The 23,294-nt window shown below is 44.8% G+C and overlaps 1 protein-coding gene across 2 annotated transcripts in view; it reads right to left on the bottom strand.

Annotated features, from left to right (window-relative positions):
• Positions 1–23,294, bottom strand: part of LOC140913158 (signal recognition particle subunit SRP54) — a 69,395-nt gene that overhangs the window by 21,136 nt on the left and 24,965 nt on the right. The window contains exon 1 of one of the 2 annotated variants that reach the window (XM_073349025.1): positions 2,013–2,168. The exons of the other annotated variant lie outside the window; for it this stretch is intronic. Within the exon in view, the coding sequence (XP_073205126.1) occupies positions 2,013–2,096 (84 nt within the window). The 5' untranslated portion in view covers positions 2,097–2,168. Of the gene's footprint in view, positions 1–2,012; positions 2,169–23,294 lie in introns of those variants that run through there. 2 annotated transcript variants of the gene reach the window in all.

The raw sequence follows: 23,294 nt of genomic DNA, 5'->3' as shown, positions 1-23,294 counted from the left end.
TTTCAGGTAAAACTTGTCAACCTACACAAGCCTCAGTATAGGACAAAAGATCTAAAATGAGAGTGAAACAAAGATCAGGAAGCTTAAAGGAACACTGAAAAAGTTGGCAGGCTTTAGTGAGAAATATTTCCATACACACTACCTTCTAATGCCTTTATTGATCCTATTTTCTTTTGTTGTTGGGTTTTTGGGGGGGGAGGTTGGCATCTTTTTTAACATTTCAACTGAATTTAATAAGTTTTCTACTGAGGGCAGCAACCATCAAAACACAAGAACGGAAAACAGCTAGTGGCTGGCTATAAAAGTGAAACTCTGAAATGCAAAAAGTAAACAAAGCATGGAGTAGTAAAAGAGCATATTAGGTTTCTTTGGGGGGGGGGGTAAATGTTCACTTTTGGTCATCTCAGATGTCACTAGTAGCAGAGGTAAGGAAATTTGTCGGGTTAACGACTATTTTTAAGAAGTAATGTCCTTTATATGTAAGATGGCTATATCTCAATACACTTGCCAAGTTAGCACCACAACTTGCTGAAAGCTGAAACCTGCCTTAATTTAAAATTTATCAAACTCATTTGTAACAGGTGTTATTTACTGAGTGAAACACAAGAAATCTGGGCCAGTGCAGATGTCTGAAGTGTTTAAAAAAAGGGAGCACTGTCCCCTCTGAACAAAATGAAGCAATTAATATTCTAGTATAAAACCTGAGACAGGTGAAGACCTAGTAAGCTTCCAATTTCCCCAGTGCTACTCATGAGCCTGGATTCTGCAAAATCTTCCATGTGCAAAACTCTTAATGAATTCACTGGGAATTCTATGTTGGAGGGCTTGCAAGATAAGGCCTGTGAATCAGGTATCACTTGGGGCCACCACCTCCACAATGCTGCTGCCCCCTGTTGTAAGAGATTAAAAAAAAATTGACAAGATAACACTATCCCACCAGCCAGTCATTATTATACCAAAGCCAAAAACTACATTGACTTCACTTGCATACCCCCACCCAGTTACACTGTTTAGCTAGTTTTGCCAGAAAAAAGTCTTTGTTCACAACCTAAATGGAGTGAAAACAAATTAAAGTTCTATTTATTTTTTTTTGGGGGGGGGGGAAGAGGAAGCAAAAGCATGACATGCATTGTAGTAAACGGTTGCGCTGCTTTGGCAAGCAAGAAAACAAAATGTAAGCTAGGAGAAATACTGAGCTTCTCACACTTAAATCAAAATCCAAGAGACATATTTTGCCCACAATCCAACCCTACCAACCACTTGCGAGGAACCACTTGCCATCACCTATTAAACTCTACAGAGCCATCCCCTGTAGGGTTTCAAATAAGCCTTGACAAGAGTGGACAGCCATATTTCAAATCAATCATGAAGTTATTGAAGCAATCATTTATGGAAGAGGTCCAATTTTCTAAAGGTGGGAGGAAAAGCCATAGGAAAGGATCTTCAAGCTATACATTACAAGGTAAAACAATGTTGTATCTATATATATTTGACAACTGTGTTAAGCCACAGGAAGAGGCAAGTAACGTCTAGGGCTTGGGAGGCTATTATTTTATTACCATCAAAATAAACAAAAAATGTGCAGTTATGTAGCATCTTCTATCCAAGACTCTCCAAGCACTTTACAAACATTGATGACCTCCGCTCCCACGCCAGCCCTGCGGGACAGGGACACTACCCTGTGGTGGCGCAGGCGGGCCATGGAGCCGTGGAAAGGTGATTTGCTGAGGACCACACACAGGAAGCGCTGGAAAAAGAACCCAGGAGTCCTGACTCCCAGGCCCCCGGCTGTGGCTGCGGACCCACGCCACCCGCCTTTGCTCCCCTAGGGGCCGGACAGCCTCTGTGGCGGGCAGCAGCTGCCCCACTGGCCCTCGGAAGAACAGAGAACAGGGTCCGGCCAGTCCCCCCAGGGGTGGTATTAGGTGGCCGGGCCCAGCCCGGCCTGGCCCAGCCCCTCCCTTGTGCGGGGCGGGGAATGAGGGCTCAGCCGGTGCCTAAGCCGGTCTCACCTGCTCCTGTTCCATAGCAACGGGGGATGCGGTCCCGGCGGGGGAGGTGCAGTACAGGGTGATAGCGGAGAGCCCCTGCTCCATACCACCGCCAGCGCGCGGAGTCCGCCCGGCCCTGGGAAGTGAGGTCACGAGCGGCCCCGCCCGCCGCACGCACCCCCGGAGCGCAAGGGCGGGGAGAGAGGCCGTTGCCAAGCAACCGGCTGGGCCTGGCACCTCCTGCGGCGGGGTGCGGAACAGCGTCCGTCCCTGCAACCCCGGATATGGCCCGGCTGCACAGCCAGGGCGCCGCGCGCCAGGGATCCCCTGAACGCAGGACCCGCCCCCATAGCCGGGCCTCCCCGCGCGCCAGAGATCACAACCCAGGACCCTCGCCCCGCCGCCAGAGACCCACCCCCAGAGCCAGGCTCCCCCACTGCCAGAGACCCCCCCCCTCAGTCAGCATCCCCCCCGCCGGCACCAGAGACCCGCCCCCGTAGCCGGGACCCCTGCTGCCAAGCAGAGACCCACCCTCACAGCCAAGCCCCGCACCACCACACTCACAGTCAGCCCCCCCGCCCCCAGAGACCCACCCTCACAGCCAAGCCCGCCCCGCCTCTAGAGGTCACACCCTCCCCCCCATAGCCGGAACCCGCGCCGCCAGAGACCCACCCCCATAGCCAGGCCACCCACCCTCACAGCCAAGCCCACCACCACCTCCAGAGACTCACCCCCCATAGATGCACCACCACCACCACCCCCCGCTGCCATCCCAACAGCCAGACCCCACAGCCAGGACCTCTGCTGCCAGAAACCCACCCCCATAGCCAGGCAACCCACACCCACAGCTGGACCACTTGAAGTCACTACCACCCACCTTCACAGCCAGACCCACCACAGCCACCGCCACCCACCTCCCACAGCTGATACATATTCACTGTATAAATAGAATACCCTTTGATATGGAATAATTAATTTAGGTTATTACAGTATTGTTATTTATTTGCTTAGCAGGTACCCTTATCCAGGGCAACTTACAGTGCATACGAAGTATTATAGTTAAGCACAAGTACAAAAATGTTTACAAATAAGAGCAAGAGGTTTTGTTTGTTGTCATAGTTGATGTCTGATTGTTCTTAAAACATAAAAATAAAACTCGATACTTTTAGTTCTTGATACAATATGGTAGCAGACTACAAATGCAGAACAGAGCATATGTTTAAAATGTAGAGTGCAACATAGCAAAAGGGCACAGGTATGTTGCTACTAATGAGCATCTACTGTACGCACTTCCACTCAGAGAGACCAGAACCCCCGTGACACTGGTAAACCTGGTGCCATCTCTTGTCAAGTCTGTAGGCATCAGCTGAGCACTGACAAACTGTTGACACTCAGTACTTCAAAGAAACACCCTGGAACCTCCATTTTTGCCACTGTGATATGATTATGATATGTTTTGTACAAACTATGCCTTGTGAGGCATCGTTTTAAAAGTCTTGATCTGTTGAACATTAATATCCTGTTGCATTGTATGTAGTGTTGTATGTGAAGTTATGAAGTATTGCTATATGTGCTACTGAAATATGTTGTGAGGTTGGGAAACACCCACAGCCAGCCTTTCAGTTGCAACAAAGGAGGGCCAGACAGTGTTGATGGCCAATCAACAAAAGAAACCACTATCCGAGAGGCTCCTTAAAGAAGGTATGTACTGCTTGACCAATGGAGACTGACTGACCCCCACATCACAGCAAGGATTTTTCTAGCAGCTGGAAGAAGGAATAAAAAGAGAGACAGTGACATCATCACTTGGCCTCTCCCCCATATCAACACCTGGATGCATCTGATGACGCGGGTTTTAGCCCACGAAAGCTTATGCCCAAATAAATTTGTTAGTCTCTAAGGTGCCACAAGTACTCCTCGTTCTTTTTGGAAAGACAAAGACTTCGAACTGGGGAAGTTTGGTCCCAGGCTGGAAGGTAGTCTTAGCCTGTGTATTGAGGAACCTTAACCTGCTTGCATCATCTGTCAAGGTGAGACACTGCTTGATTCAAATCCTGCTTAGTCTGTAAAATTTAGACTGCTGATTTATTTTTATTTCTTAAGTAACCAACTTTGATCTCTGTGCCTACCACTTATAATCACTTAAAATCTGTCTTTCTGTAGTTAATAAATCTGTTTTATATTTTACCTAAAACAGCATGTTTTGTTAGAAGTGCTTGGGAAATCTCAGCTCAGATTATGAAGGCTAGTGTATGTCTATTCCACACTGAGGGAGTGGCAAATTGTTTAATGAACTTGCACCGCCCAAGGGAACCTAGACGGTACAGTTCTGGGGTGCAAAACTGTGCACTGGGGGAAATTGGCTGGAGCTTCTCTATTGATGGTTCATGAGCATCTGGGAGATCATTCATGTAACTCAGTCGAATGTGTCCCTACCTTTCAGAAGCTTGTAGCTTGACATCAGCATCACATTGTGACAGGCAGCCAGGTTGATGGGTTTGGGGGCCTCAGTGATCCCACAGTCCAGGTTGCGCCCGGGACCCTGTGACACAGACTCATAGCTGGAAACCAAACCAGCTCAGCTGTTTGTTAATTTTGTTCCAAATAGTTATTAGTCTAATAAGACTTTATTTAGTGTTTAGACTCTATGAAATGATTGTAAGTTGCTGCATGCATTAATCTCACTTGTAATGTCTGTATTCTGTACTATAAGGAAACATGTATGTTTTGCTTTATAACTTTTAAAATGTTTGCTCTGAACTTGTGAACCCAAGCAAGGAAATCCTCCCCTCCACTCATTAAGGAGGCCTATCAAAATTAAACAGGCTATTAAGGAACATCACAAGACAAAGGATTGGTGAATGGCCCTATCGCACCTTGGAAATGCTATGTGCAATGTGAGTTCATCTCATTGACTGAAAGTAATCTCATTGACTAAATGTAAAAGATAAAATAGGTCACAAGAAAATCTTTCATCTTTTTGCTATTCGAATTCTCACAGGGCCAGAGACACTAAACTAAGACAGATCCCCAGGGGTTACCCCGGGTCTGCCCTGAAAGACATTTTGAATAAAAAAAAAGCACAAGAACAAATCCGCACAGAAACACCCCTAGATCTCCGATCAGGAGTATTCTATCTGCTACCCAAGTTCCATAAACCTGGAAATCCTGGACACCCCATCATCTCCAGCATTGGCACCCTGACAGCAGGATTGCCAGGCTATGTAGATTCCCTCATCACGCTCTACGCTACCAGCACTCCCAGCTATCTTCGAGACACCACTGACTTCCTGAGGAAACTACAATCCATCGGTGATCTTCCTGAAAACACCATCCTGGCCACTATGGATGTAGAAGCCCTCTACCCCAACATTCCACACAAAGATGGACTACAAGCCGTCAGGAACTGTATCCCCGATAATGTCACAGCAAACCTGGTGGCTGAACTTCGTGACTTTGTCCTCACCCATCACTGTTTCACATTTGGGGACAATGTATACCTTCAAATCAGCGGCACTGCTATGGGTACCCGCATGGCCCCACAGTATGCCAACATTTTTATGGCTGACTTAGAACAACGCTTCCTCAGCTCTCGTCCCCTAACCCCCTGCTCTACTTGCGCTACATTGATGACATCTTCATGGTCCTGCTTTGAGCAGGGGGTTGGACTAGATGATCTCCTGAGGTCCCTTCCAACCCTGATATTCTATGATTCTATGATCATCTGGACCCATGGAAAAGCCCTTGAGGAATTCCACCATGATTTCAACAATTTCCATCCCACCATCAACCTCAGCCTGGACCAGTCCACACAAGAGATTCATAGAATCATAGAATATCAGGGTTGGAAGGGACCTCAGGAGGTCATCTAGTCCAACCCCCTGCTCAAAAGCAGGACCAATCCCCAATTAAATCATCCCAGCCAGGGCTTTGTCCAGTCTGACCTTAAAAACTTATAAGGAAGGAGATTCCACCACCACGCTAGGCAACGCATTCCAGTGCTTCACCACCCTCCTAGTGAAAAAGTTTTTCCTAATATCCAACCTAAACCTCCCCCACTGCAACTTGAGACCATTACTCCTTGTCCTGTCCTCTTCCACCACTGAGAATAGTCGAGAACCATCCTCTCTGGAACCACCTCTCAGGTAGTTGAAAGCAGCTATCAAATCCCCCCTCATTCTTCTCTTCTGCAGACTAAACAATCCCAGTTCCCTCAGCCTCTCCTCATAAGTCATGTGTTCCAGACCCTTAATCATTTTTGTTGCCCTTCGCTGGACTCTTACCAATTTATACACATCCTTCTTGTAGTGTGGGAAAAACTACAAGATCCACTTCCTGGACACTACAGTGCTAATAAGCGATGGTCACATAAACACCACCCTATACCGGAAACCTACTGACCGTTATACTTACCTGCATGCCTCCAGCTTCCATCCAAGACACACCACAAGATCCATTGTCTACAGCCAAGCTCTACGATACAACCGCATTTGCTCCAATCCCTCAGACAGAGACAGACACCTACAAGATCTCTATCAAGTATTCTTAAAACTACAATACCCACCTGCTGAAGTGAAAAAACAGATTGACAGAGCCAGAAGAATACCCAGAAGCAGGGGTGAAAGTAAGTTAGAGGACTTACCGGTACGCCGGAGTCCTGAGCAGGGGGCATGGCCTCAACCAGAAGAGGCAGGGCCTTAAATCCCTGAGCCCTTTAAATCCCCGCCTGAGCCCTGCTGCCTGAGCCCTGGGGTAGCGGTGGCTGGGCTACATTGGGGATTTAAAGGGCCCTGGGGCTCGTTCACCTGCACATCTACCAATGTGATATATGCCATCATGTCCCAGCAATGCCCCTCTGCCACGTACATTGGCCAAACCAGACAGTCTCTATGCAAAAGAATAAATGGACACAAATCTGACATCAGGAATCATAACATTCAAAAACCGGTAGGAGAACACTTCAACCTCTCTGGCCACTCAGTAAAAGATTTAAAGGTAGCAATTTTGCAACAGAAAAGCTTCAAAAACAGACTTCAACGAGAAACAGCTGAGCTTGAATTAATTTGCCAACTAGATACCATTAACTTGGGTTTGAATAGAGACTGGGAGTGGCTGGGTCATTACACATATTGAATCTATTTCCCCATGTTAAGTATCCTCACACCTGCTTGTCAACTGTCTAAATGGGCCATCTTGATTATCACTACAAAAGTTTTTTTCTCCTGCTCATAATAGCTCATCTTAACTAATTAGCTTCTCACAGTTTGTATGGCAACTTCCACCTTCTCTGTATGTATACATATATCTTCTTACTTTATGTTCCATTCTATGCATCCGATGAAGTGAGCGGTAGCCCACGAAAGCTTATGCTGTAATAAATTTGTAAGTCTCTAAGGTGCCACAAGTACTCCTGTTTTTTTGCGGATACAGACTCTCACAGGCTGCTACTCTGAATTCTGTTGCTTGGGCCATCCTCTGGAGTGGAGTGGCTGGAGCCTCCCCCCCACCCCCACGTTCTTGGGCATCTGGGTGAGGAGGATATGGAACTTGGGGAGGCAGGCAGGCAGTTATACAATGGATGCAGCGGGGGTCTGTGCTCTTGTTGGCTTTCCTGCAGTTCCAACCGACGCCTCATCATGTCCGTTTGCTCCCCCATTAGCCTCAGCATCGCCTCCTGCCTCTGCTCTTCATGCTCACTTAATGCTTTCCTGGCCTCTGCCACTGAATGCCTCCGTGCATTAAGCTGTGCCCCATCAGTGCAGGACAACTTCATGAGCTCGGAAAACATGTCATCGCGAGTGCGTTTTTTTTGCCTTCTAATCTGCGATAACCTCAGGGACGGAGATGATAGGGAGAGCATAGAAACATTTGCACCTGGGGGGCGATAAAAAGGGACAGTAAAATTTAAGATGATACATTTCTGAGAACAGAAGGGAGACTCTTTCACAGTGAATCAAGCAATTCACAGCAGACAGCACATGTGCTTTAGGTACAAGGTCACATTTTGCCTTTTATATTGAGCACCTGCCAGTATGGAGACACATCACACACAGCTGGGCAACAGAATTCGGTTTCCAGGCAGCCACAGTAAGCCTTTTGGTACACAGGGTTGGCTTCTTACGCCTTCATACCATGTAGGAATGGTTTCAAACTGCAGCACCATCCTTTCCCATAGCAAACAATGCCGTTTGGGTTTCACATTTAAAAGGAGGGGCTGCAGTTTTCAGGTGGATGTGCAGCACAAACCTGTCTGCACCCCACCGCGTGGCTATTCTCTGGGATGATCCCTTTTAGCCAAGCGCAAACAACCCAGCATGAATGGGGTCTTTTTACTGTTCCCTTACAAAAATTCCCCTATTTCAACCAGGTGACCATGAATGATATCACTCTCCTGAGGCTAACACAGAAAGATAAAGACCGAATGTTGCTTGAATACAACCAAAACCCAGGACCATTCACTGCCATGCTTTGTGCTGGAATGATTCCAGACTACTTGCTACTGGCTTGGCACAGTAAAGTGTCCTACTGTGGAGGACGAAATAAGGCAGCCCTCCCCAGAAACCTTCTGCAAAGGCTTTCAGAGTGTCTCCAGGAGAGCTTCATGGAGATGTCCCTGGAGGATTCCCGCTCCATCCCCAGATACGTTAACAGACTTTTCCAGTGGCTGTACTGGCCGCAAATGCATCCCAATTCTTCAGGGCAAATCAAACATTAAACACTATTACTGTTAAACCCTGAACTGTAGTTACAAATGTGCACTCACCAGAGCTGCCTTCTCCGGCTTCAGAGTCAGGGATCCCGCCTTGGGAGGGTATTGGCTCCAGGGTGATAGAAAGGTCCTGGCTGCTGGGGAGAATGGATTCACCACTTGCCTGCTGTGCATTCTCCTCCTCCTCCTCCTCTTTCTCATCCACAAAATCCTCCTTCCTGTTGGGTGAGACTCCCCCCTTGCAGGTGTCCATGGACAGTGGTGGGGTGGTAGGGTCCCCCCCTAGAATGCCATGCAGTTGATCATAGAAGCGGCATGTATGGGGCTCTGACCCAGAGTGACCGTTTGCCTCCTTTGTCTTTTGGTAGGCTTGCCTGTGTTCCTTAACTTTTACGTGGCATTGCTGTGTGTCCCTGTTGTAGCCTTTCTCCATCATGCCCTGTGCGATTTTGGCAAATATATTCACATTTCTTCTTTTTGATCGGAGTTTGGCCTGCACAGATGCTTCTCCCCATACAGCAATCAGCTCCAGTGTCTCCCTTTCGAACCATGCTGGAGCTTGTTTGCGACGCTGAGGGGACTGCATGGTCACTTGCGCTGCTGAGCTCACAATGCTGACCAAACAAGAAATGAAATTTAAAATTTTCCGGGGCTTTTCCTGTGTACCTGGCTAGTGCATTGGAGTTCAAAGTGCTGTCCAGAGTGGTCACATTGGAGCACTCTGGGATAGCTCCCAGAGGCCAATACCCTCGAATTGCGTCTGCACTACCTCAAATTCGACTCAGCAAAGTCGATTTTAGTGCTACTCCCCTCACCGGGGAGGAGTACAGAAGTCGATTTTAAGAGCCCTTTAGGTTGGTTGTGTAGACGCATTCATTTTAAAATCGACCTAACATGGCTAAATTTGACCCAACCCCGTAGTGTAGACCAGGGCTCAGATGGAGATACTGGGTAAGCACTGTTGATACACAGAATACTGTAGCCCACTGCCCAGTCTAGGAGAGGGAGAATTATGGAATTCTACCCCAGGACTGGTAAAGGCACAAAGCCTGACACCTGAGGGGCAGCATGTAAAGAGACCAGGAAAGCAACTGAGGTGTAGCTAGCCCTGTAACTGAGACAGGATGGTTTAAGGAAGAGCACAGCTGCTGCAACCACCACTACTACAAAGGCAAGAGAGGCTGGAGGAGAACTTTGACTCCCTACACACACACATACTGTACAGAATTCATGTGTGGGCATGGGAGAAGAGTACAAGGGCTGTGTTGTCTATATTTAGAGACAGTGATCTTCATTACATGTGGCAAGGACCCCAAACGTAGTACAAACCTACATAAGCTTTGTAGAAGGGTACATTGTAAGAGTAAACAAATAAATAAAAATGGAACAAACAGCTTGAAATGGTGCAGGAGATAGAATCTTGACAATTTTCTTCAGTATCTATAACCTTAGGTGGAAGACTGCATTTCTGCTGTCAGTAATGGATAGGATTGTAGAGCATTCAACAACAGAGATCCATTTAGGTCATAATGATTGGTTGTGAATTCTAAAAAGAGCTGTTATCTCCTTTTTAAAGATGTATTATTCCACAGAACCCACTTCTAGTGAACTAGGAGAGTAAAACTGAATTAGGGAAAGAAAGAAAACCCCAAATTATTATATTTATAGCAACTGTTAAGTGCTCCCTTGACTTTCAGATAACAAAAGTATAAAAATCCCTAGTGTTTTTGTTCAGATAAAGTAGTGTAGTTTAAAACTGAACAGAAACGCTATGATGAGCCCTATATAGGAAAATAAAAATGACTTCACCTCTACGTTGCCAGTTTAAATCCTACTTAGGTCAGTGCTAACAAAAAAGCATTATGACAGGTTTCAGAGTAGCAGTCGTGTTAGTCTGTATCCGCAAAAAGAAAAGGAGGACTTGTGGGACATTAGAGACTAACAAAGTTATTTGAGCATAAGCTTTCATGAGCTACGGCTCATTTCATCGGATGCATTCAGAAAAGCATTAGCTATGCTCAGAGCTTAAATTCAGCTGGAGCTGTCTGGAGTGGAGCTCCGGTAAATATTTTCAAACCTGCAGGAGCCCCACTGCCCCCCACGGGGCTGAAGCCCTGAGACCCAGCATCACCTCCTCCCCCTCCCCTCAGTGCTAAAGCCCCAAGACCCACCCCCCGCCCCACAGCTGAAGCCAGGAGCCCCAAACAAGGGAGTGTGGGGGAGCCTCTGGGAAATGATCTCTGAGAATTTAAACCCTCGCTATGCTCAGCAGATGGTATCAGCAGCCAGCTTGCTGCCCCCTGCCAGTACTATAACCATAGCCCTTGTACAGTAGCATTTTGCCTGGCCTTCCACCAATGTGCCCACTAACACAGGAGGTTAGTGTGTTTTAATTTAGCAGTGTATTGAAAGTCCCAATGAAGAGTAGAAAGGCAGCTATTAGGAAATCAAGAATTCAACATCCTCCAAATGCTTGCATGCACCCATGCCCTTTAATAGCTGTTTTGTTGCCTACATGAATTAATTATGCAGTTGCTAATGAACAGGTGTCTGTCCACCATCACAACTGCTTCCTGTGTTGGCAATCTCAGCAAAAAGGCTAAAAAATGAATGCCATGGAAACTGAGTTACTCTTTCATCCTTTGAGATCAAAGCTCATATAAGAGCTGCCTGTACTCTACCCATTTGTGAAGAGAGTGAAAAAGGGAAGTTTACCCAATTATAATGGTTGTTCAAGATGTCTGGTCCCTATCTGTGTTCCACTGTTCATATGCTCTCCTCATTCTCTACTCTGAGGGCATAATGGACAGTGCAGACCAACAGCTTCTCAGGGTCCTACTCTACTGTGAATCCAGACATGATCCAAAGCAGAGAAGAAGGAGGGCAGGTAGTCTTGAAGAACTCCAGTTACAAGATGGTAAGTAAATTCCCTTTCTTCTTCAAGTTCTGGTCCCTATGTGTATTCCACTGTGGGTGACTAATGAGCAGCACTTCAGAGAGGAGGAGTTTGCAAGGATGTAGGTGGTATGACTGCTAATAGAACTGCTGTCCAAAAGGATGCATCAATAGAGAAGGCTTGGCCCAAGACCTAATGTCTTGTAGATGTGTAGATGGAACTCCATGTTGCTGCCTTGCAAATATCAAGCAAGGATGCCTTGTGAAGTGATGCTACTGAGGATGCTTGTGCTTTCATAGAGTGACCTGTAGTGGGGCAGCTGCCCCATTTCTGCAGAACAGGGGATATGCAGCTGGGAAAAGCAGCTGAGTGAATAGCTGGCCACAGGTGTGGCTGGCTTAATCAGGCCACAGTTGGCCTGGATAAAAGAGGCTGTGGACCAGGAGCTGAAGGAATCTTACTCTAGCCCTGAAGTGGGAAGGGCTAGCTACCTGAGAGGAAGATACCCAGAGAAGGATGACATGCTGGAGCAGAATGACATGCTGGTGTAAGGGGCCAGTGGCAGGCGAGACACCAGCCAGGAGGAGGCGCTCTGTTGCTGGAGAGCTAATTCCCTGGATGACCAGCAGGAGGCGCCGCACCGGTGAGTCTTCGCCTTGCTACAGACCCCTTACCCTATGTAGTTGGTCAGGGGGCAGATGTATCCTGCTTTATCGGTTGGCACACCCAGCGATTCATTTAGAAATTCTTTGTGAGGAAATAGTTTGTTTTCAGATTCATTCCACAACTGCATTCTCTCATCTGTTTTGTCCTTTGCAGGTAAAATGCCAATGCTGTCCTCACATTGAGGGAATGAAGCCTCTTCTCCTTGCTGGACGCATGGAGCTTTGGGAACAACACAGGTAAGTTGATAATCTGATGTATGTGAAATTCCAAAACTACTTTTGGGTCAGTTTTGAGTGTAGTCATAGTGAAAGTGTCTTTATGGAATATTGTGTATGGTGGGTCTGCCATTAGGGCACCAAGTTCACCTATCCCTTCTTTTAAGAACCTAGACATTACTGGGTGAGTCAAGTCAGAGTATCAGTCCATTGGTGGGTGACTTGTTGTTTGCCATCAGGTGAACCTGTAGCAAGCTAAGGGAAAGATCCATCATCTTGAAGTTAAAGAGGTAATCCAAGATAGTGAGAATACTTGCTGTTTCTGGAGACATGTGATTCTGCTGGGCCCAGAGAGAGAAACTCTTCCAGTTGGCTAGATAACATTTTTGGGTGGAGTCCTTTCTGCTATTATTGAGAATGGGTTGTACAGCTTCGGAGCAGGAATGTTTTAGGTTTGACACCCATCCAAATACCAAGCAGTGAGATGAAGAGCATCCAGGTGAGATGACTGACCTTCCTGTTCTCTTGAGTCAAGAGATTCAGGAAGAGCTGAATGCTGATGGGTTGATATTCCTAGGAGACTTGGTAACCAGAACTGCATGGGACATTTGAGGATGACTTGTGCTCTGTCCTGTCGCATTTTCCAAAGAACCCAAGGTAGCAGTGGAAGAGAAGGAAAGGCATAGTTCAAGTGGTTTGTTCAAGGGAGTAGGAGAGCATTGTCTCTGGAGTACCAGCCTTGGGCTCCTATGGAGCAATATGTGTTGCTTCTCCTGTTCTCCTGGGAGGTGAACAGATACAAAGTGGGAGTTCCCGACTCCGTGAAGATGCTGTTTACCACAGAACAGTATAACTCCCATTCGTGATTGACAATGAAATACCTGGAAAGTACCCTGCTGATAGGATGATGTGTTTCCTGATGCACCAATTCCACAAGTTGACAGCTTCTATTCACAGGGACATGGATCTTACTCCTTCCTGCTTGTTTATGTAGAATACGGTTGTCTTATTGTCCAATATTAAGAGGATTATAATGAAATTGGATGAATGATAAGAATGCTTTGCAGCAGGCTTCTTAGACTGCTCTGCGTTCCAGAAGATTTATATGCATTCTAGTTTCCTGTGGCATCTAAGAGCTCTGGGCTGCATGAGCCCCACAGCCTAATAGGGAGGTGTCTATAATTATCTTGTCAGGGATAGCAAAGGAATACCAACACACACTTGTCCTGGAGCTTTCCAGCAAGTCAGTTGAGACTCACACTTTGATGGGAATTGTCACTACGGTGTTCATGCTGTGTTTGCTTTGTGTAGATATTGTTCAAAAGCAAGCTTGCAAGCCACAGAGGAGGATTACAGGGTGGATAAAAACAATTAAAAAAAAATTAAAAATCAGATTTTTTTGGATTTTTTTAATGTTTCTATTTAAATTATAAATTTTTCTTTTAAAAACATCTGTTTAAAATCTGAATTAATAGAAAATATGTTAAGGGCTAAACTTATTATAAACGTATCTCTTATCACAATTAAATAAAAAATAAATATGCTGAATCCATGGGCCTCTACCAAAAACTTTGAATTAAAGGCTGTTTTTCTATATAAAGGAAGAATCGGGGGAAAAACTTCTAAGTTTTGAGGTCGAGCTTTTTAAGTATGACATAACTGGTCATGTACTGTTTAAAGGGCTTCTTTTGTTTAATAAAAATAAAGTTTATATTCTGTTTTGTGTGTTTAATTAAATTTCACTTACCATCCTAATGTAACTTGATACAAATCATGACTAAAAAGTTATTTTTTGTAAATAAACAATATATCATTCACTATTTTCTAACATACTAAAAACATACAATTAATAAGAATCTGAAAATATTAAGCAATATAATTGTGCATAGGGAGAGAAGTCCTCACCCTGACTGAGTCTAAAGTTGCTCCTATTAATTCTGTAGTCTACATTGGAATCAGGGTAGACTGTTCCATGTTTACACAGATTCCCAGGGATATTGGGAAATGCAGCATGTCAGGATTTCTAGTCATGCCCTGCCTGTGAGAAGCCAGTCATCTAAATATGGGAAGATGATGGAGCAGCCCCTTCTGAGCTGTGCTGCTGTTACTGAAAACATTTTAGTGAAGACCTTGGGTTGTGTTGCTAGACAGAATGGGAGTGCCCTGTATTAATAGTGGTTGGAAGCCACCACAAACATGAGAAGTCTTCTGTGGAAAGGGTGAATGATGTGAAAGTATGTATCTTTCATATCAAGAGCTGTGAACCATGTGTCCTTTTCCAGAGTTGGTTTTATCAATGCCAGTGTAACAAAGCAGAATTTTTGTTTGCAAATAAACATATTGAGTTGTTGCAGGTTGAGAATGGGTCTCTATCCTCCCTCCTTCTTGGGAACTAGAAAATATATTGAATACACCCCTTTTCCCTGGTGTTAGAGGTATTTGCTCCTGCTTCCCACTGGAGGAGAGAGTTCTATTTCTTGAAGGAGGATCACTTCCTGAGAGTGATTCCTGAAGAGGGCCAGGGAAGGAGGTTTTGGAGGGAAAGGGGGGAGAAACTCTATGGTATAGTTGGAATGGATGATATCCAGCACCCACTTGTCCATTGTTATTGCCTTCCAGTTGTAGGAAAAAAGTGCTAGGTGGCCATGACAGGAGACCTGAGGATGAGGTGGCAATGGCATCAATATTGGTTTGCAACTCCCAAGCATCTCATCAAAAGTATCTTTTAGACAGTCTGGTTAATGTTATTGAAGTGGAAGGAGGTGGGTATCATGTTCTTTGCATCTTCTGTCATTTGCGAGGTGCTTCGTAACAGCACGGATTGTAAAATGGCTGAGTCACAGGCATTGGTTTGCTTATGGCATTTCCTCTTCAGGGCCGGTGTGTGTCTATATATATACACACACACACACACCAGGGAGTGGAAGATTGCCCTAGGGTCTTTTAGTGAGTGCAAAGACTTATCTGTCTTTTTGTTTAAGACTGGTCTCTAAGGGCAAGTACTCTCTAGTTTCCCAGTGATGTCTGGAACACTGTAAAGAGTATAGCCATGAGTCCCAGCCCATCTCAATGGCAGTTGCCATTGATCTTGATGCTGTATTGGTGGCATTGACCACAGCCTGTAATGAAGTTCTGGCCACCAGCTTGCCTTCATCAATAAGGCCCTGAAACTGAGCCCTGTCCTGCTGTGGTAATTTGTCTTTGAAATCTAGGAGCTTTGAATAATTTAGAAAATCATATTTAACATATTTAATCATATCAACAGCTTTTGATAGTCTGCTATTCTAAACATGAGGCTAGTAAATGTAAATATCTTCCTCACCAGAAGGTCCAGACATTTGGCCTCTTTATCAGTGGGGATGGTTCTTGGGTGCTGCTGCCTGTATTTTTCTGTGGCTATAATGGAATGCTAAACTGTATTATACTGTTCTGCCACAAGGTGGCACTGTATAACATATCTTATTTAAATGAATGTCAGCCATACCTGGCAGAGCATTAAAGGATGGTATGATGAACACATCTGCTGTGTGTGAAGAATCTCTGTGACCAGTCCATATCTGGTACAGAAGTACATGACAGTGGCAGCCTGAACAACCAGGGAGTTTTGTGTAGGGTGGGTAAATAAAAACTCTACTCCTTTTGCCAAGATGAAGTAACACTTGTCAGCCCTCTTGGGGATAGGGGCTCATGTTGCCGGTGTATGCCAGGAAGCCCTTGCTACTTCTAGTATGGTTTCATTCACTGGAAGTGCTGTCTAGCTGGATCTGATGTCCAAGAGCTTATACCATGTGTCCTGGACCTCCAAAAGGAAATTTGGAGCTCTTCCACCACCCTCTGTAGCAGGTTCTGGAATTGTTTGTGGTCATCCAAAGGAGATGGTGACGTGGAGCAGCCACCTCACCTGGAGATGAGGAGAGATTCATTGGTACCAGCGGAACTGGCTCATTCCCCTTTTCTTCTGACTTCAGGAGGAAGTATTGGTTGTTGTCTTCGAGGGGAGGGGTGATATGACACTCTATTAAATCGCACAGATCCTGCATTTCCTGGTTTGGGTGGATAAGGCTGGTTCCAGGAAGTTCTCAATCTCTTATCTGGACTAAATTCCCTTGGTGGAGGTGATGGTGGTTCCTCCAGTACAGCTGCTTTCCCCAATGACAAGCAGGTGAGATCCAGCTCAGTTGGTGGTGCTGTCAGTTCCCTTGAAGGAAAGTCATGGCTAGTAGACAGTATGGGGGCTAGACTTCTTTTCCCATAGTTTGTGTCTCCTGATGGGGGGGGTCAAAATCTCCCTTGTAAGGATTGGCCCCAGCAACAGGGGAGATTGCAGATCTGAGAGAACAATTATGTCCTCCAGAGTGGTGTATCCTCCAGAGTGGTGCACACAGGGCCTTGTCTGCCTGTCCCATCAGAGTTGATGTGGGAAGACTCTTGACTGGCAGATCCATTTGGAGTCATTGCAGTACTGTCAATATGAGTCTCCCATCTAGTGCTCTTTGTCATTTATTGGTGGTTCTTGGACCCTTGATCTGGATGGTTGCATGGGCAGTAATGCTGCCTGGGGTAAGTCCCGTATCAGGAGAGCCTTGCTCCTGTGCACCTTCTTACCATACTTCTGAGGCTTAGGACATTCCAAGTCTTTAGAACTTGGGTGCAAAGACTCACCCAACTTGGATAGGCTCAGGGAGGGATTTATCCTCTTCAAAGTGGACTTAAACAGGGATCTGCTCTTGTGCTTATGAAAGTATCCCTCATTCTCAGGAGGAAACCACAAAGAAGAGTCTCTGGCTTTGCCCTTTCCCGCTTCTGTATCAGACATTCTGTTAGGAAGCGTGCTCCTCAATGACTCTGGCCAATGTAGAGGGAGGTCCTCCCAGCCTGAGTCTGACTGAAGCCTCAGCTTTCTCAAGAAGGTACTTTTTAAGCTGGAGTTCTTGTGTCTGTCAGCTGTGGCTGGGGGGAAAAGGCAACAGATACTGTACTCAGTGGAGATATGCATTTCTCTGAGACTAAAGGCTGACTAAGAAAGACTGGGGATGGGAGAGAGTTTTCAAAGCCTGGTATGCTGGGCACAAGCTAATTCCTGTACCAGGGAGGTGGGAAGTTTCCCCCTGGATTACAGATTCAACTATTCACTAGTTATCCTAATAAGACTATTAATGCTATCTACACTAATGATCTAAAATTATATAAAACTTTGAAATATTTATAGGTTTGGAGACAAGGATTAAGCTGAAAAGAAAGGAGAAGCTCTGGACGCTGGAGATTCCAACACAGGCCATGCAGTGGTAACAAGGAACTGGAGAAGTAGTTGGTCTACACTACCCCTTATATCCTCTGAGCAGAGCACAGGGAGAGTAAAGGCACAGGTGCAGACCAATGGACACTGCTTGCAAGAGTTCTCCAATCTAAGGTGCCTGGAGCACATGGATACCTACCATAGAATACACACAGGGACCAGCACTTCAAGAACTGGACTTGCCAAGCCTGGCGCTCTAGCCCCTTTAATGGACTTTCGCTTCTCTAATAAAAATATAAGAGAAATGTACAAAACACATACCTCGGTCATATTAACAGAGGTTCTAGAGTTAGCAAGAAATAAAAATCTGCAAAAGTTACTTTTAAAATAAAATTCTTGACAACCTCCAGCTGCCTGCCCTTAGCCAGAATCTTGAGGCCATGCTCCTGAAATTCTAGATGACTTATCTCCAAGTGTTTATTTTTGGGAGGTGCCTACTTTTAGGTCACTAGGCATTACTGACTCAAATTTTCTCAGGGTGTCCATTATTTGCAAACTCTCAGCTGTCCTGGCCATCAGTTTGAATTCAGTAGAAATATAAAGTTACGTATTTTAACTAATCCAGGAGTTCTCAAACTTCATTGCCCTCAGGCTTCAGCTCCAGGCAGTGGGGGTTGGGCTTCAGCAAATCTCAACCAACCCTGATGCCCCCATTAAAATGGAGTCCTAACCCACAATTTGAGAACTGCTGCTCTAATTTATGCAAATTAGACAAGATGCTTCTAGCAATAGCTGAGTATAAAGAGATAAACCAGTTTTGTACATTACCTACTCACCAACTTAATGTGCTGCTGCCTTGCTCTCTAGTAGTTCTTTCAATGCACTACAGTTACAAGAATCTCCATGGAAAGGTGAACCGCAAAACTAAAACATTGGTTTAAGTCTTTTTGCTTCTTTAAAACATCAGGCCTTCTTTATAAATAGAAAGAATAGAAATGCTCCTTCTGCAGAATAGGGCAGGGTGCAGAATAGGGAGGAAGAAGGGGAGGAGCACGATGGGCTCTGCATGGGGAAGGGGCGTAGGAGTTGCTACTACTGACTTCTATAGGTGCAGTGATTTCACCGAGCTTCCCCATGTCTGGTGGGTAACTAAGTTTCATGAGTATGGCTCTGGACCATGGTCCCAACAAGAGGATGCATGGAGGAACTGCAGACAATGGAGCCAGCAAATTAATTTGGCTGTCAAGGCAGCACTCTAGCAGTGTCTCCTACACATCTCCCTTTTCAGGATCCATTATTTCACAGGATCCAGTTTTAAATGGCTGTATCATGGAGAAGTCAATGCAAGTCAGACGCAGTGTATTCTCATTTGCAGGTCATGTTTAAGAACTAAACCAACACTGGATAACTTCCTCTCCATCCCCCTATAACAAGCTCCCTCCTTCAACAGCCTAAGAGTCTTAGCTTCTTTATAACGGTGAACTACTACACTTGCCAGAAGGAAATGTATCTTTTCATAGCCCACTTACTTATCACTTTTCAGCTCATGTCTTGATGCCATTATTACAAACTCTTATTTCAAAACAAAAGCTTATATTAAAAATAAAAAGATAAGAAGTCACCTACATTTCATGACTGAACTAGCAATTTGTGCACAGTGATGTGTATGTCTATTTGAAGACCGGTTCACATACCCAGTAGGGTAGGAAACGCCTATTACACATGCTGCTGCTGGAAGATTTCACCAGTGTCTTGACCTGACTGTCACTGTCTAGTGGCAGTAACTGAGATTTGAGACAACCGTAAAAGTGTAAGAAAGCCACAGTTGTGCATTGAGTTGAAAATAGAAATAACGAATCATTTGTCTCTGTGGATTGGCCTGTACAGAAGTACAATGCTCCTCTGTTCCTGTTCAATATACTCCTTCTTTGTATGTTTCATTTTTATTAAGGACATTCAACTCTATATCTAAACTCTTGCATACAGAGTTCTGGTTGAGAAGATGGTTATATAAATCGTCTTCGGTTGCTAAAACAGAAAACAGATTACCTTTTCAACATTTTATAGATTACATTGATTTTGATCACTGTTTGTAATGAACCAGAATAGGTAGTTTGAGTCACTTGTTTGATACCTTTACAGATATTTGAAAATAGACCCGTGCAACTGCAGGACTACTCTCATGTAAAATGGTAACAAAAGTGTCCATAGTTTTGATACAGGTTGTTTGTTTGTTTATTTATTTTTAGACAAAGGAACAGTTGTACAAGATCGCTCAGAGGGATGACAGAAAAGGGAAAATATGTAGTGTTTCCAACTGAGGAACTGCATGCCAAGTTTACTAAGATACTACACATCTGATGCATTGAATATGAACTATGCTGAGATCATTACTGTAGGTCAAAGCTATAAATAGAAATATGCCTGGGGGAATTCTGCACCACTGCATGTGTGCATATTTCATGGGCCATGCATTTTTTTCCCCCAGAAAATAGCTTCTGCTGAAAAGTTGCTACAGTTCCTTTTGCCCACCAGAGGGCACTGGTGTGCTAGAACACAGCAGCCGCTCCTGGCCAGTCCTAGCTAGGATAAGGAAGAGAAAGAGCCTGCATTGGCTTCTTCACAGCACCTGTCAGGCCAGGTCGGGAGACAGGCTGGGGGCCAGACAGGGGATCATAAGGGCTAGTGGGGGAGGATAGACCGGGGCAAGGGCTGAATGGGAGTGGAGCCACAGGGGTGAGGGAGATGCAGGGCCACATAGGCAGAGGGTGCAGAGCTACAAGGGGAAGGGAGATGACTGAGTGGGGGCACAGATACACATGAGGGGGTACAGGGACACATGGAGATGAGGGGAGAGGGCTAGCTGTGGGGGCAGGGAGACATGGGATGGGGAGAGTGGGTGCCTGAGTGGGGGTGGAGGGACACGTGGACAGGAGCAGATGTGCCCTGACTGAATGGGAGAGGTTAGGAGTCAGCCAGGGTCTGCATGGGTGAAGCTCCTCAACTCCTTTACAATCGCTCCCCCTCAAAACAAACCCCTTCCATACTTTTCCTACCCATATCCAACAACCCTCCAAGTTCACACCCACCAATTACTTCCCTCCCCCACAAGCCTTTGCATTGCTTCTGAGGGGAGGGGAAATATGGTTCCGTTCTGTAGTTTAAATGAATTATTACTCAGTTCAGTATTATTATACCTTGTATGGAATCTGTCAAAACACATTTCCTGAATCTTTATCATCTCTTTTGTTACAGACATATTTGCTGACATGTATTTTGATATAAATTACCAAAATAATTTAAACTGGTGTGATTATATTGTTATTTTGACAAATAAAATATGAAGAATTTTGCAAAATTTTAAAATAGTGTGCAGAATTTTTAGATGCAGAATTCCCCCCATAGTATAAAACCAAGCCATCCTGTCACTTTGCCTTGCAGTCAGCTGGGTCAACAACACTCCTCAGCATCAGTTTTCTTTGGATTTGTCTACACTGTAGGCTTGCCATGTGTTTTTGCCCAAACCTCTTATCTACTCAAAGCCCTTAGCATCTAGGTGTATAGTGAACATGTTGCATTTGGGGGTATGGATTAGAGCCCACCCAAAGTATCTTTATTTTTCTCAGGAGACAATTGGCTGACATGTCCCCAAAACAGATCTTTGCTATGATATATCATCCTAACTTTAAAAAAAATTAACCCTATCCACAGAAGTTCATTTGGGTCCTGTTACTTAAAAAAAAAAAAGGAGAAAAGGAAATAGAGTTTTGTTCTTTTTGTATAAAGGGCCTTTCCAAATTACAGTCAACCAACTTAGGGGATCCACATACAACATAGAACCCTACTTCCATTTCATACTCAGAGATAAAGATGGTGGGTGCTATAAAACAGAGGGGGAGCTAGCTCAGAAGCCAACTTGACAAGACAGATGTCAGGAAAGGACCAGGATCTGAGAGATAGTAAGAGAAACCTCTTCACACAAAAAGGATCCTACTACCAACAGGGAGCAAGGGAAGCTGAAGATGTGAATATATGCTAAAAAGTTAAAGCTTGTAGAAGAAAAAGCATTCCTGGGTTCAGATAGAGGAATGCCAAATGTTACACAGAAGCACAAAAACCACTAAAATGGGAAAAAGGTGAGAAGGGCTGTAGATGGTCTCATGTGCAAGAACAAATGATATAAGGCCACTATGAATTTAATTCTCCCATGCTGTAACTAATTTTGATATCACCTCCTACAATACATACTCCACAAGATGTGGAAAATTGACTGAGCAGTGGAATTATGTTTGTATGTATTCCTAGTTACACTTGCACAATATTTAGGTGATTATTACTATTCTGTTTAGGCTGCATATCTCAGACTACACTTGAAGAGATGGAGTGTGTAAAGCCACAATTACTACAAGCACCAGCATTCAAAGCAGGATGTAAGAGCCTGTCACACTTTAGACAAAACCATACAAAAAGATGAACATTGTTGCTGTATAGCGAACACTTCCCCACATGCTGATAAGATTGACGGCTTCCTCACATACTATTCTTTCCTACAAATCTTGGCAGGAAGTCTTGATTAATCTCTTGCACAGCTCAATGTCAACATTTTGTCTTTTCACTGTAAGGCCCTGTTTACATTATAAATACTTCCATAATCAGAGACCTAGTTTCAGCACAATATGGTTTTTCACTGACTTACCTCCAGTGTAAATAGGGTAATAAGAGGAAACCAAGAACAGGTTAAGGTACGTTTTACTACAGATTTCACACTTGGGAGAAACGACACTTGTCACCTTGGGAAACAGAACAATACAGTTGTACAATGTAAACAAATCCTCATTGGCCTCTTAATGCTGTACTCAATGCCTCATGTTTTTGCCTGTAAATCAGAATCTTTAATTAAAGTTTTAAAAGATTTTTTAATAAGGTATTTGCAGTGGTACTAAGCAGGCTGATGTTTCCGTATACCAAACCCCAAGCCTTGTTTAACACTCTTTAACATTGGGCAGTAACATTAACACCTTTGACTCTTTGGGCCCATATATTCCACTGAAATTAATACAAACACCCCCTTCCCAGTCAATTGATAGAAAGAAAATAGATATTGAAAAGTTTGTCCTTGCTGCCTCTCTCCCACCCCCTCAATAATTCTTCCATGACTCCAGAAGTCAGGGATAATAGATGAACTTTGAAGCATGCCCGAAGGTCAGTAGATTCTGCCCGTTTCAGACCATGGTTGAGGATTAAGTTCCAAAGTCAATTAAGTTCCAAAAGATCCTCACACAATTGCCAGCTATTCCTTCTCTTTTATACAAAGGGAGTTCCAGCTCAAGCACCCCTGCTCACTGTGTCAGTATGACACAGCAGAACATCATTTATCCGATCTAATCAGATAATCTGGAGAATGGGAAAATGCAAGGCTGCAGCACCATCTAGCGGTCACGGAGAGATCACCCGCTTCTGGACCTGTGTGGGCAGGTTGTTCGGTTAATACACAGAGCCGCATAATGGAGGGTCAAATAAATGGGGTTCTACTGTTTTGGGAGAAAGGTAGTCTCCTAATTCATCAGTCCCTGGCCATTTA

Source organism: Lepidochelys kempii, chromosome 6 (genome assembly GCF_965140265.1).
Source record: "Lepidochelys kempii isolate rLepKem1 chromosome 6, rLepKem1.hap2, whole genome shotgun sequence".
NCBI classification, from domain to species: Eukaryota; Metazoa; Chordata; order Testudines; family Cheloniidae; genus Lepidochelys; species Lepidochelys kempii.
This window is presented reverse-complemented; position numbering and strand designations above follow the sequence as displayed.